The 14,948-nt window shown below is 37.7% G+C and overlaps 1 protein-coding gene across 1 annotated transcript in view; it reads right to left on the reverse strand.

The window, feature by feature from the left end:
* Positions 1 to 14,948, reverse strand: part of PTH2R (parathyroid hormone 2 receptor) — an 85,008-nt gene that overhangs the window by 51,505 nt on the left and 18,555 nt on the right. Inside the window, exons 2-4 of the mRNA XM_003405919.4 lie at positions 9,329 to 9,431; positions 962 to 1,072; positions 719 to 840 (exon numbers count right to left, since the gene is read on the reverse strand). Of these exons, the coding sequence (XP_003405967.1) occupies positions 719 to 840; positions 962 to 1,072; positions 9,329 to 9,431 (336 nt within the window). The remainder of the gene's footprint in view (positions 1 to 718; positions 841 to 961; positions 1,073 to 9,328; positions 9,432 to 14,948) is intronic.

Consider the following 14,948-nt stretch of genomic DNA (forward strand, 5'->3'; position numbering starts at 1 on the left):
TTAAGAAAGGAAGTTGGGACTACGAATGCTAATAGCAATATTAATTGCAACTAATATATGTGTGATAAAACAAAAAAAAACATTGCCATTGAATCAATTCAGACTCATAGCGACCCTATAGAACAAAGTAGAACTGCCCCATAGAGTTTCCAAGGAGCACCTGGTGGATTCAAACTGCTGACCTTGTGGTTAGCAGATGTAGTTTTTAACCACTATGCTACCAGGGTTTCCATATATATGATAGTAATGGTAATAATAAAGAAATCTTTAACTTACCACTTCTCTCTTACTGCTCTTTCTACCAAAAACATCACCAGGCATAAAGGAAAATTCTAATGTTGGGAGAGTTTATGCATGGTAGACTCTAGGTGGTCAGGGTCCTCAAAAAAATCATTCGTACATCCATTTATCATGTTGACTCCTAGCATCACACCTATATATTATCGTGTATTTTTACTGAAGAGGTCTAAGTACTATAAATTAAAGCATGGCTTTTAAACCAGCAGGTATAACTTACAAGTAACTATCTGGAAGTTTTCAAGGTTTCCATATAATTGCTATATTGGAAACAACACTGATGTGAAATTAGATCAGCCTTTTATAATCATCATGTTAAAGAATAAAAGGGTTTTTATACAGAATGGCTGATAACCAAGAATTATGCAAAAGCATTATTCTTTTTTCCTTTAAAGTTTCACAAACACAAAAATACCATTACCTTTCCTATGCTGATATCTGGTTGCAGGAAGCGAAGGCAGTCTGAATAATTGGCCCAAGTTTTATTTAAACTGTGCATAAAATCCCATGTTCCGTTGGGGTTACAATGTCGGAAAGCAACTCCTACAAAGACATGAAGAAAGATGTTGAAATTGCTCAATTCCCTTAGAGTCTATTTAAAAAGAAAGAAAGAAAGAAAAGAAGAATTCTGTTTCAAATTAATCATTTTAGAAAAAGGCAATACCTTTATGATTAAAGTCATAAATGTAAGAAGGGCATGGGACAGCCGATATCTTCCCCACTGTTCCTCTGGGCCAACAAATTAGTCCATCCCATTCTGGGAAACAATTTCCCTCTGGTGAAGATAGAAATTAAAAAGCAAACAAAGAAAAATTTAGTTGGAACCAGACAATAAATGCATTCAAATATACAAAATTTCAGATCTCTGCCTGTGGTAAAATATAAAACAAATTGGTAGTTTTAGAAATTAGAATGGGGTAGATATGATAGGAATGCCCAGAATTCACCTACTAACCTCATCCAAGGTCCAGACAACCAGAACATTTGATTTGCGCAAATTAAAAAGATTTAAACAATTGCACTTGTATTAGTTACAAATCAATCCGTTTCCTTGAGCATTTGGGTTGTTGGCAGATTTCAGCTCTTTGCGGTTGGAGGACAAAGCTCCCTGATTCCTTGCTGACTGTCAGCTGAAAGCTGTTCCCAGCTTTTAGAAGCTGCTTGCAGTCCTTGGCTTGTGCCCTCTTCCTCCATCTTCCAAGTCAGCAAGGGATGGTCTAGTCCTTCTCACACTTCAAATCTTTCCTGCACTCTCCCCTTTTGCCACATCTCTGAGGGATGCTTCTGCCTTCCTCTTCCGCTTTTTTAAGGGTCCCTGTGATTACACTGGGCACACCAAAATAATCCAGGATAATCTCCCTATATTAAGATCCCTAACCTTAAATCCATCAGCAAAATGCCTTTTATCACGTAAAGTAACATACACAGGCTTAACATCAGAGATTAGGGTATGGACATCTTCTGAGGGCCATTTTTCTGCCTCCCACAAGTACTATTTATTATAGTTCTCTGAATTTTTGTGGTTACCACTTACACTAACTTTAGCTGAGGGTCTTTCTTTAAGCTAATGATCATGGTGTCAGTTTGTTCGGTTTTAAAGTCTGATTACAGAACTCATCAAACCATTGCCTACTACAGAAAATAACTCAGCATAAACCTGAAATTTTTTAGTGTCCAACCTATCACAGAGAAACGAACACTTTATTTGCTTTGTGGACTGCTGAAGCAATAAGAAAAACATGGCTTCCCCTGCCCACAGTGTTCTTGGAGAAGAGAACATTTTCTTGGAAACAGCCTTACTTTGCCCAGATAATACAAGCTGAGGCTCTACATCATCACAAATGACCCAGAAACTCATCACACTGGCTCCTGCTTCAGCTGCACAGCTTCTCCTGCTTCTCTTTCCACCATTACCTGCTTTTTGTTTGTTTCTTTCTTTCTTTCCTGTTTATACAGAGTGTTTTGAATCAACCTCTCCCATCTACTTTGCCCTAGACTCTTTCCTGTATCTTGACAGCATCCCATATGGCTTCCAATCCATTCCAATGCCATTAGCAAGTCGCATGTCTTTATTCATCTGGACTGTTCAATCTTATACCTGATTAAAAAAAAAAAAAGTGCCGTCGAGTCGATTCTGAAATCTATATAAATTAACCCAGGACACATATTCTTGTTTTCCTGTAACCCAATTGTTCCTCTAAAATCTACGCTGGGCAGTCATACATTGTTTCTGGCAAGACGTAGTCACATGATGGAATAAAATCTTCATACAACTGTAACATCCAATGACTAGCTTATTTTGTATTCATGTCATTTTTAAATTGCTATGGGAAAAACATCTGATTTTTTTCTTTACGCTTTAAGAAGTACAGTTTTCTAGGTCCCCACAAGATCCCACCACCACTACCAATCTTCACACTCCCCCAAATTTAAAGAGACCAATGCTCCCCCCAAATGTTTCTGCAGATCACGTCCATTTACAGTCAGTTTTATTTCTCTGATGGCTCTTTGACAAACACACGGATAAACATTCACAGAAAGTTGAAAAGATTGGGTAAATGATGACCTCTAAATAACACAGAACCTTAATTAGCATCTTCTTTTTGATAATCATTTCATATCATATGTGAGTAAATGCTTTTATTATTTGGCAAGACACTAATTAGTTACTTAATGACTCACCAATCTCCCTTTATAACTTAACACCATTAATTATAATTCTTGTAATCTTTTGTGTGTGCCAAGACAAACTACTTAGTAATGAAGCTTTTCAAGCAATGATATTTAGAACAATCTAAAATCTGAAGAATCTAACTTGGTCTTTTTTCAGAAGTAGAACTGGGATAAATAATATTATCTTTTTTGTTTTTAAATAATTGAATAGTTTTATAAATAGGAATACATATTTACATTTTTTTCTTTCATAAACATTCAGAAAGAAAAGAGAAAATATTATACAAGCATGACTTAAGAATTAACAGTTATTACTGTTTTAGCATATTTATTTCATCTAATATATTTTTTGTTATGACATTTTAAAGTAAATTGCAGGCAACATAATATCTTATTCCTAAACATTTGTTACACATCTTTCAATCTTCAATTTTTTTTATTGTGTTTTAGGTGAAAGTACAGCCCAAATTAGTTTCTCATTCAAAAATTTATGCACAAATTGTTTTATGATATTGATTGCAAACCTCGCATCGTGTCAGCACTCTCCCCCTTTCCCTTTACACCCAGGGTTTCCCATGTCCATTCTTCCAGGTTTCCTTTCCGTTCCTGCCTTCTTGTCTTTGCTTTTGGTCAAGTGTTGCCCGTTTGGTCTATACTTGATTGAATTAAGAGGCACATTCCTCACATGTGTTGTTTCTTTTATAGGCCTGTCTAATCTTTGGCTAAAAGGTGGACTTCAGGAGTGGAGAGGCTTCAGTTCTCAGTTAGTGGTGTCCAGGGGCCATAGTTTCAGCGGTCCCTCCAGTCTCTGTCAGACCAGTGTCTGGTCTTTTTTTGTGAATCTGAATTTTGTTTTACATTTTTTCTCCTGTTCTGCCTGGAACCCTCGATTGTGATCCCTGTCAGAGAGGTAGGTGGCGGTAGCTGGGCACCATCTATTTCTTCTGGGCTCAGGCTAGTGGAGGCTGTGGTTTCTGTGGTCCATTGGTCCTTCAGACTGATATTTTCCTTCCATCTTTGGTTTTCTTCATTCTCTTTTGCTCGAAACGTGATGGGACCAATAGACGTATTTTAGATGGCTGATTGCAAGCTTTTAAGACTACAGGTGCTACTCACCAAACTAGGATGTAGAACATTTTCTTAATGAACTACGTTATGCCCATTGACCTAGATGTTCCCCGAGATGATGGTCCCCAGCCCTCAGCCCTAGTAACTCAGTCCCTCAAGGTGTTTGGATGTGTCTAGGAGGCTCCTATGGCTTTGCCTTGGTCAAGTTGTGTTGACTTTCCCTATATTGTGTATTTTCTTTCCTTTCACCAAAGTTAACACTTGTCTGCTATTGAGTTAGTGATTCCCCGCCTCTCCCTCATAACCATCAAAGATTGTTTTTTTCTATGTGTAAACCTTTTCTTGAGTTTTTATAATAGTGGTCTCATAGAATATTTGTTTCTTTGAGATTGACTTATTTCACTCAGCATAATGCCCTTCAGATTCACACGTTCTGAGATTTACTTGGATTTATCATTGTTTATTATCTTTGCATAGTATTCCATTGTGTGTAAAAAAGTTTATCCATTCATCTCTTGATGGCCATTTAGGTTGTTCACATCTTTTTTGCTATTGTGAATAATGCTGCAGTGAACATTGGTGTACATATGTCTATTCGTGTGATGGATCTTATTCCTCTAGGATATATTCCTAGGAGTGGGACTGCTAGATCATACAGTATTTCTATTTCCAGTTTTTTGAGGAGGCACCATATCGTTTTCCACAGTGGTTGTACCATATTACATTCCCATGAGCAGTGCATAAGAGTTCCAATCTCCCCACAACCTCTCCAACAATTGTTATTTTCTGTTTTTTTGATCTGTGCCAGCAATGTCAGGGTGAGATGGTATCTCACTGTAGTTTTGATTTACATTTCTCTAATGGCTAAGGATCACAAGCATTTCCTCAGGTGTCTGTGATCCACCTGAATGTCTTCTTTGGTAATGTGTCTGTTCACATCTTTTGCCCATTTTTTAATTGGATCATTTGTCTTTTTATTGTTACAGTATTGCAGTATCTTATAGATTTTAGAAATTAGATCCTTGTCAGGTATGTCATAGCCAAAAGTTTTTTCCCAGTCTGTAGGTTCTCTTTACTCTTTGGTGAAGTCTTTTGATGAGCGTAGTATTTAATTTTCAGGAGCTCTTAGTTATCTACTTTATCTTCTGGTATTTGTACATTGTTAGTTATGGCTTGTATTGAATTTATACCAAGTATTAGGGCCCCTAGGGTTGTTGCTAATTTTTCTTCCATGATTTTTATCATTTTTGGTTTTATATTTAGGTATTTGATCCATTTTGAATTAGTTTTTGTGTATGGTGTGAGGTATGGGTCCTGTTTCATTTTTTTATAGATGGACATCCAGTTTTGCCAGCACCATTTGTTAAAAAGACTGTCTTTTCCCCCATTGAATGGACTTTGGTCCTTTGTCAAAGGTCAGCTGACCAAAGGTGGATGAATTTACATTTGGGTTCTCAATTCTGTTCCATTGGTCTGTGTGTCTGTCATTGTACCAGTACCAGCCTGTTTTGACTACTGTGGCTATAGAATAGGTTCTGAGATCAGGTAATATGAAGCCTCCTACTTTGTTCTTTTTCTTCAGTAATGCTTTGCGTATCTGGGGCCTCTTTCCTTTCGATATAAAGTTCATTATTTGTTTTTCCATCTCCATAAAGAATGCTGTTGGTATTTGGATTGGGATTGCATTATATCTATAGATCACTTTGGGTAGGATTGACATTATCACAATGTTGAGTCTTCCCATCCATCAGCATGGTATGTTTTTTCATTTATGTATGTCTCTTGGTTTCTTACAATACAGTTTTGCAGTTTTCTTTGTACAGGTCTTTTACATCTCTGGTTAGATTTATTCCTAAGTATTTTATCTTTGTAGGGGCTATTATAAATGGTATTGTTTTCCTGATTTCCTTTTCGAAGTTCTATTTATTAGTATACAGGAATCCAATTGATTTTTTTTATGTCGATCTTACATTCTGCTACTCTGCTGAATTTTTCAATTAGTTCAAGTAGTTTTCTTGTGGAATCTTTGGGGCTCTTTAAAAAAAAATTTTTTTAATAAAAATTCCTTAAATTAGCTAGTGAGTTTAAAATAACACTCTTTTTTATACATATAAATTGAAGATACTTTGAGTGAATTTACAAATAACTAGACATTTTCACTGAAAGGCAGACCAAAGTTTGGCCAGCTTTAATTTGATCCTATTTGAATGGAGAAGGATCTCAAAGAAAATGCCTTTTCTCTTTTCATATTTATTCATCTACATGTTTCATATGACTTCTTTCTTCATACATTTTAGATGTTATATAAATTTACATCTAGTTAACTTGTTATTTTAAGTGTAATTCACGTGGCGTGTAACTGCTCATACTTCCTTGCCTTTGCGTATCTTCTTCCCTCTGCCTGAAATTCCTTTTACGTCCTTCTTCACCCACCTAACTCCCACCCATTCTTTAGTTTTAAGATGAGATGATTATTCCTCCAGGAAGGCTTCTTTGATACCTCCTGATGAATTAAGATGCTTTTTGGTGGTCTCATAGTTCTAAGTACCTCTGTTGTTAAACTTACACAGAATAACAAAAGATGTCTATCTCCCTTACTAGACAATCAGCTCCACAAGCCAAGACTGAATCTTACTCATCAATACATGGTGGCACATAATATTTGTTGAACTGTTAAAAAAAAAACTTTGGAGATGATAATGTTGGATTAGGTAATCTCTGAGATATCTTTTAGCTCAAAATTTTTCATAGAAAATAATTCATTCAGCCCTCATAGAAAATAATCCCTACAAATTCCTTTGTGTTGATGCTGTTCCTTGTTGGCCGAGCTGTACATCTGAGATATCAGTCAGTGTTCTTTAGAGAGTAGCATGAAGGATTCCCTTTCATGGCACTATCAGTCTAACTATGCAGAGAACTCCCACCTAATACAACATACCTACAAAGACCATATTAGAATGAAAATCATCATTTTAAAGCATGGTTTAGATGGCTATAGAGTATAGGAGTCAATCTGAGGCCACAGAATATTCTATATCTTAGCAAGTACTGCATTTGAATTCATCTTAGAGAATTTTATTGACTTAGAGCTTGGGTTTCGGTGATGTTTCAGCAAAAAAAGATGAAGACTTATGCCAGATAAGGGTGAAAATTGGATTGGGGATCCCTGTATCAAGTCAGAATCCCCCAAATATAACTGCTTTGGTAGGTAAACTAGAAACAAAACCAGTCTTCAGAAAGATCGATCTGTTTCAGCCTTAGCTCCATTTGGAGTTGAGAGAGGAACAGTAAAGAAGAAAAAAAAAAAAAAAAAACTTCCCTGACAATTTCTAACCATAAGCTTACATTGATATGTCACCTAAATTTAGTTTAAAGTGAACTTAGGTTGATAGCTCTTCTAGGCACCTTACAAAAGGAAATGCAAATGTTCTCTGAAGGAATGTACTTTAACACTGAATTTCATGAGTTTCTAACCGTGAATCATTAAATACACAAGAAAATACACCACCATGTGTGGTTGTCAACATTGACCAATGAAGTCTATGGCTATTGGAATTGTTGAATGCGAAATACAAAATAGGTTTAAGGAAATAAGGAAAATATTAAATGAATATTGAAGGCACAAGAGACTATCAAATTTAAACATTAGACAAAGCTAAAGAGAGAACTGGTAAAGAGGACAATAGACTTAAAGACATTAGTAAAACAGCAGTGGAGAGACCAAAAAAGAAAGAAAGAAATATAAGATGTGGAGACTTGGAGAACTGTGCAGGAAGATCCCACATTTTTCTAATTAATGTCTCAGAAGGGCAGAATAAACAGAATGGAGGGCAAATTTTCAAAGACAAAATAGCTGAGACATTCCCAGCACTGAATAAAGATACAGACCTCTGATTCAAGAAATTCAATAAATCTACACTTACATACAGTGTAAAATTGCAGAACATGAAAGTCAAATAGAAGATCTTAAAAGGATCCAGAGGGAAAAAAAATCACCAACAAAGTCTGAGAATTTCTCAACAGTAACAGAGGAAACTAGAAAAAAAAAAAAACTGAAATAATATCTTAAAAGTGCTAAAAAACAAAAAATTTCAGCAAATGATAATATGTCCCAAAGAAGTATCTTTCAATTTTGAGACTAAAATAAAGACATTTGGCAGACAAAGAAAAACAGAGTTTACTACCAGAGGGATTCTAACTTAAAGAAATCCTAAAAGATATACTTCAGGAAGAAGGAAATTATCTCAGAATGAAGTGCAAAACAGAAAGGTGAGGGAAAAAAAGATAGTAAGAAGTCGAATACACTTAAAAAATCTCAACTCCACAATTTATGATAACATAAAATTAAGATATATAATTTATAATAACATAAAATTAAGATATACCTAAAATCCAGTATAACAATAGCATATAACTTGAGAAGCAATTAAAGCATTTCAAACTCCTTTTATTATTTGAAACGGGGGATGTTACTAGTTTGCTTTAAATTTTCTTAAGTTAAATATACCTTATAAAATTTCCAGAATAACCACAAAAATTATAATAATAATTGTTACTAATAAATTATCTGAGCCAAACTCTTCAGTTAAAAGACAATATAAGCCCTAAAATCTCAGCACATTTTTAAAAATTAGCATCATGGGGGCAACATTTTCTGATCATAACCATTTAAGTTAGAAATAAATTACAAAAAAATTTTTAAAAACATTTGGAGACTAGAACAAAGCAGATATCGAATTGCATATAAGGAATTTTCTGTTGCATTCTAATTATTAGGAATTTAGGGAGCTCAGTAAATAGCACCCCTCTTTCCCACTTGAATTTGGAACTAATTGAGAAACACATAAGGAGTCAGACAGATGGATTTACAATTGAAATCTTATTACCAATAAAGTTTTTTGATGAATATAGCTTGCTTCTTTGCTGTCCTGAATTGCACTAACTACCCAAAGCTGGTCAATACCCACAGGGACAGAGGCTGTCCCACAAAGCTTACTACTGCACGGTCAAGGGCAGACCAGTATGTATGCTCTCTATGGGAGGGCAGGTCCCTAAGAAAAAAGCTAATGTGCATACACCCTATTCCTATTCCCAAACTCACTAATAGGGCAAGTCACTCCTTCTATAGGGAGGGACGAACAAGTGGCGTAAATAGATGAAAAAAGGGCCGTTATTCTAATACACACCCCTCCATGTGGAAACATAGGGAATTGCTGTTAAGATCTTCTAACACTAAATAAGAGCAGAAGTCTGCAGTCTTTGTGGGATACAATTTTCTTAGCATCTTTACCTCCCTCCTGGAGCTGAGCAGTGATGTTGAGTTCACACTGTACTTTGGCTTTCAGCACAAGGACAATCTGCTCCTCTATAGTAATGGTGCCATCAGAATCCAGCTGTAAAAATGGACAAAATACAAACTAAGAAAAACATTCTCATTACCTTTTTCAAAAAACCATGATACAAATTTCCATTATTTTACATTCTAATATAATTTAAAATTAAGCTTTTGCAATAAGCTTTTATTTGAATGAAAATTCAAAATTCATTAAGTTTTAGGATAATCTGACTTTGACTTGTTTAGCCCAAAGGGGAAAAAAAATCACATAGCAGAGGAACCGAATCTTAAGGAGGGAAAAACTTTACTTGCTACAGCTATACCTGTGTAACAAATTACTGCAAAACCCTATGACTTAAACCAAATATTTATTATCTCAAGCTTGGGAGAGACTTAACTGGGTGGATCTGGCTCAGGGTCTCTCAGTCAAGGCTTGACTTGCAATCAAGGTTTTAGCCAGGGATGCAAGCACCTGAAGACTTGACTGGAGCTATAGGATCTGCTTCCAAGATGGCCCACTCACATGGCTAGTGGCAACAGGTCTTAATTCCTCAGTGGCTATTGTAAAGAGGCTTCAGTTTCTCACCACATGGTTCTCTCCATATGGGTTCTTGAGTATCTTTTCAACATGGCAGCTGGCTTTGCCCACAGTGAGTGAACCCAGAAAGAAAGCAAAGAGGAAGGAAGCCACATTGACCTAGCCTCAGAAGTCACTTGTGGTCAGTTCCACCACAACCTATTTGTTAAAAGCAAGTCATCAACTCTCCTTCAATGGGAAAGGTGCGAATCTCTACCTCTTGAGAACCCAAAATCAAACCTGTTGTCTTCGAGTCAATTTCAACTCATAGTTACCCTATAGGACAGAACAGAACTGCCCTATAGAGTTTCCAAGGAGTCTGGTAGATTAGAGCTGCCAACCTTGTGGTTTGCAGATGTAGTTCATAACCACTACAGCACCAGGGTTTCCTACCTCTTGAAGGGAGGTATCAAAAATTTATAGATATATTTAAAAATAACCACCTTTCTACAAGGGACCATCTATTTTATGGAAAAAGAATGTGGACTATTATATTTTCTATAAACTTTTTTTTTTTTTGTAAATGACTCATTACCATCTTTGGGCCTTGATATCTTTACGTGCAAAATAAGAAAGGATACCCCCACATGTCTGTCAGTTTGTCGTACTGTGGGGGCTTGCTTGTTGCTGTGATGCTGGAAGCTATGCCACAGGTATTCAGATACCAGCAGAGTCACCCATGAAGGACAGGTTTCAGCTGAGCTTCCAGACTAAGACAGACTAGGAAGAGGACCCGGCACTCTACTTCTGAAAAGCATTAGCCAGTGAAAAACGTATGAATAGCAGCAGAACATTGTCTGATATAGTGCTGGAAGATGAGCCCCCCAGGTTGGAAGGCACTCAAAAGTTGATTGGGGAAGAGCTGCCTCCTCAAAGTAGAGTCAACCTTAATGACGTGGATGGAGTAAAGCTTTTGGGACCTTCATTTGCTGATGTGGCACAACACAAAATGAGAAGAAACAGCTGCAAACATCCATTAATAATCGGAACCTGGAATGTATGAAGTATGAATCTAGGAAAATTAGAAATTGTCAAAAATGAAATGGAATGCATAAACATCCATATCCTAGGCATTAAAAAAAAAAAAAAAAAAGCATTAGTGAACTGAAATGCACTGGTATTGGCCATTTTGCATCAGACAATCATATAGTCTATCACGCTGGGAACGACAACTTGAAGAGGAATGGTGTTGCATTCATCATCAAAAAGAACATTTCAAGATCTATTCTGAAGTACAATGCTGTCAGTGATAGCACAATATCCATAGACCTACTAGGAAGACCAGTTAATACGACTATCATTCAAATATATGCACCAACCACTAAGGCCAAAGATGAAGAAATAGAAGATTTTTATCAGCTGCTACAGTCTGAAATTGATCGAACATGCAATCAAGGTGCATTGATAATTACTGGTGATTTCAATGTGAAAGTTGGAAATAAAGAAGAAGGATCAGTAGTTGGAAAATATGGCCTTGGTGATAGAAACAATGCCCGAGATCGAATGATAGAATTTTGCAAGACCAACGACTTCTTCATTGCAAATACCTTCATTCACCAACATAAATGGTGTCCATACACATGAACCTCGCCAGATGGAACACACAGAAATCAAATTGACTACATCTGTGGAAAGAGACAATGGAAAAACTTAGTATCATCAGTCAGAACAAGGCCAGGGACAGAATGTGGAACAGACCATCAATTGTTCATATGCAAGTTCATGCTGAAATTGAAGAAAATGAGAGCAAGTCCACGAGAGCCAAAATATGACCTTGAGTATATCCCACCTGAATTTAGAGACCACCTGAAGAATAGATTTGATGCATTGAACACTGGTGACCAATGACTGGACGAGTTGTGCAATCACTTCAAGGACATCATACATGAAGAAAGCAAGAGGTCATTGAAAAGACAGGGAAGAAAGAAAATACCCAGATGTATGTCGGAGGAGACTCTGAAACTTGCTCTCGAACGTCGAGCAGCTAAAGCAAAAGGAAGAATTGATGAAGTAAAAGAACTGAACAGAAGATTTCAGAGGGCCTCTAGAGAAGACAAAGTAAAATATTATAGTGACATGTGCAAAGAGCTGGAGATGGAAAACCAAAAGGGAAGAACACGCTTGGCATTTCTCAAGCTGAAAGAACTGAAGAAAAAATTCAAGCCTCGAGTAGCAACAGTGAAGGATTCTATGGGGAAAATATTAAAAGACGCAGGAAGCATCAAAAGAAGATGAAAGGAATACACAGAGTCATTATACCAAAAAGAATTAGTCAATGTTCAACCATTTCAAGAAGTAGCATATGATCAGGAACTGATGGTACTAAAGGAAGAAGTACAAGCTGCTCTGAAGGCATTGGCGAAAAACAAGGCTCCAGGAATTGATGGAATATCAATTGAGATGTTTCAACAAACGGATGCAGCACTGGAGGTGCTCACTCGTCTATGCCAAGAAATATGGAAGACAGCTTCCTGGCCAACTGACTGGAAGATATCCATGTTTATGCCTCTTCCCAAGAAAGGTGATCCAACCGAATGTGGAAATTATAGAACAATATCATTATTATCACACGCAAGCAAAATTTTGCTGAAGATCATTCAAAAACGGCTACAGCAGTACATTGACAGGGAACTCCCAGAAATTCAGGCCGGTTTCAGAAGAGGATGTGGAACCAGGGATATCATTGCCGATGTCAGATGGATCCTGGCTGAAAGCAGAGAATACCAGAAGGATGTTTACCTGTGTTTTATAGACTATGCAAAGGCATTGGACTGTGTGGATCATAACAAATTATGAATAACATTGCGAAGAATGGGAATTCCAGAACACTTAATTGTGCTCATGATGAACCTTTACATAGATCAAAAGGCAGTTGTTCAGACAGAACAAGGGGATACTGACTGATTTAAAGTCAGAAAAGTTGTGCGCCAGGGTTGTATTCTTTCACCATACCTATTCAATCTGTATGGTGAGCAAATAATCCAAGAAGCTGGACTATATGAAGAAGAACGGAGCATCAGGATTGGAGGAAGACTCATTAGCAACCTTCATTATGCAGATGACACAACCTTCCTTGCTGAAAGTGAAGAGGACTTGAGGCACTTACTAATTAAGATCAAAGACCACAGCCTTCAGTATGGATTGCACCTCAACATGAAGAAAACAAAAATCCTCACAACTGGACCAGTGAGCAACATCATGATAAAAGGAAAAAGACTGAAGTTGTCAAGAATGTCATTTTTCTTGGATCCACAATCAACAGCCATGGAACCAGCAGTCAAGAAATCAAAAGATGTGTTGCATTGGGTCAATCTGCTGCAAGGGACCTCTTTGAAGTGTTGAAGAGCAAAGATGCCACCTTGAAGACTAAAGTGTGCCTGACCCAAGCCATGGTATTTTCAATTGCATCATATGCATGTGAAAGCTGGACAATGAATAAGGACGACTGAAGAAGAATTGACGCCTTTGAATTGTGGGGTTGGCGAAGAATATTGAATATACCATGGACTGCCAGAAGAACGAATAAATCTGTCTTGGAAGAAGTACAACCAGAATGCTCCTTAGAAGCAAGGGTGGCGAGACTGCGTCTTACATACTTTGGGCATGTTGTCAGGAGGGATCAGTCCCTGGAGAAGGACATCATGCTTGGCAAAGTACAGGGTCAGTGGAAGAGAGGAAGTCCCTCAACAAGGTGGCTTCACACAGTGGCTGCAACAATGAGCTCAAGGATAACAACGACTGTAAGGATGGCGCAGGACTGGGCAGTGTTTCGCTCTGTTGTGCATAGGGTTGCTATGAGTCGGAACCAACTCGATGGCACCTAACAACAACAACAAGAAAGGATAACTAAGTACTCTTTAAGTTCTTTGAAGTTCTCATAGTCTATGTCTCTGATTCTTCATTTACCATTGGATGACAACCTTAAGCATATACAAAAAAAAACCCAGTGCCGTCAAGTCCGACTCATAGCGACTCTATAGCAACTCTATAGGACAGGGTAGAACTGCCCCGTAGAGTTTCCAAGGAGCGCCTGGAGGATTTGAACCGCCAACCTTTTGGTTAGCAGCCATAGCACTTAACCACTACGCCACCAGGGTTTCCATATATGGAGGCATAATTTACTTTTTTTAATTTATTTTATTATTGTACTTTAGATGAAGGTTTACAGAACAAACTAGCTTCTCATTAAACAATTAGTACACATATTGTTTTGTAACATTGGCTACCAACCCCACAACATATCAACACTCTCCCTTCTCAAACTTAGGTTCACTATTACTAGCTTTCCCGTCCTCTCCTGCCTTCCAGTCCTTGCCTCTGGGCTGTGTGCCCATTTAGTCTCGTTTTGTTTTATGGGCCTGTCCAATCCTTGGCCAGTCAACCCCAGGAGTGACTTCATTATTGAGCTAAAATGGTGCCCAGGGGCCATACTCTCAGGAGAGTAAGTCTGGTCTTTTTTTGTGAGTTAGAAATTTGTTCTACATTTTTCTCCAGCTCTGTCCAGGACCCTCCACTGTGATCCCTGTCAGAGCAGTCAGTGATGGTAGCCGGGCACCATCTAGCTGTGCTGGACTCAGTCTGATGGAAGCAGTGATAGTTGTGATCCGTTAGTCCCTTGGACCAATCCTTCCTATGTCTTTAGTTTTCTTCATTCTCCATTGCTCCAGACAGGGTGAGATCAGTGGAGTATCTTAGACAGCTGCTTACAAGCTTTTAAGACCCCAGACACTACTCACCAAAGCAGAATGTAGAACATTTCCTTTATAAACTATGCTTTGCCAATTGAGCTAGATGTTCCCTGAGACCATGGTCCCCATAACCCCCAGCCCAGCAATTTGGTCCCTCAGGGAGTTTGGATGTGTCTATGGAGCTATAGCGTCGCTATGAGTCAGAATCAACTCGACGGCACTGGGTTTGGTTTTTTTTGTTTTGTTTTGTTTTATGGAGCTTCCATGACCCTGCTTTGGACAAGTTGTGCTGGCTTCCCCATCATTGTGT

The sequence above is a fragment of the Loxodonta africana genome, chromosome 6 (assembly GCF_030014295.1).
Source record: "Loxodonta africana isolate mLoxAfr1 chromosome 6, mLoxAfr1.hap2, whole genome shotgun sequence".
In the NCBI taxonomy this organism is placed as follows: Eukaryota; Metazoa; Chordata; class Mammalia; order Proboscidea; family Elephantidae; genus Loxodonta; species Loxodonta africana.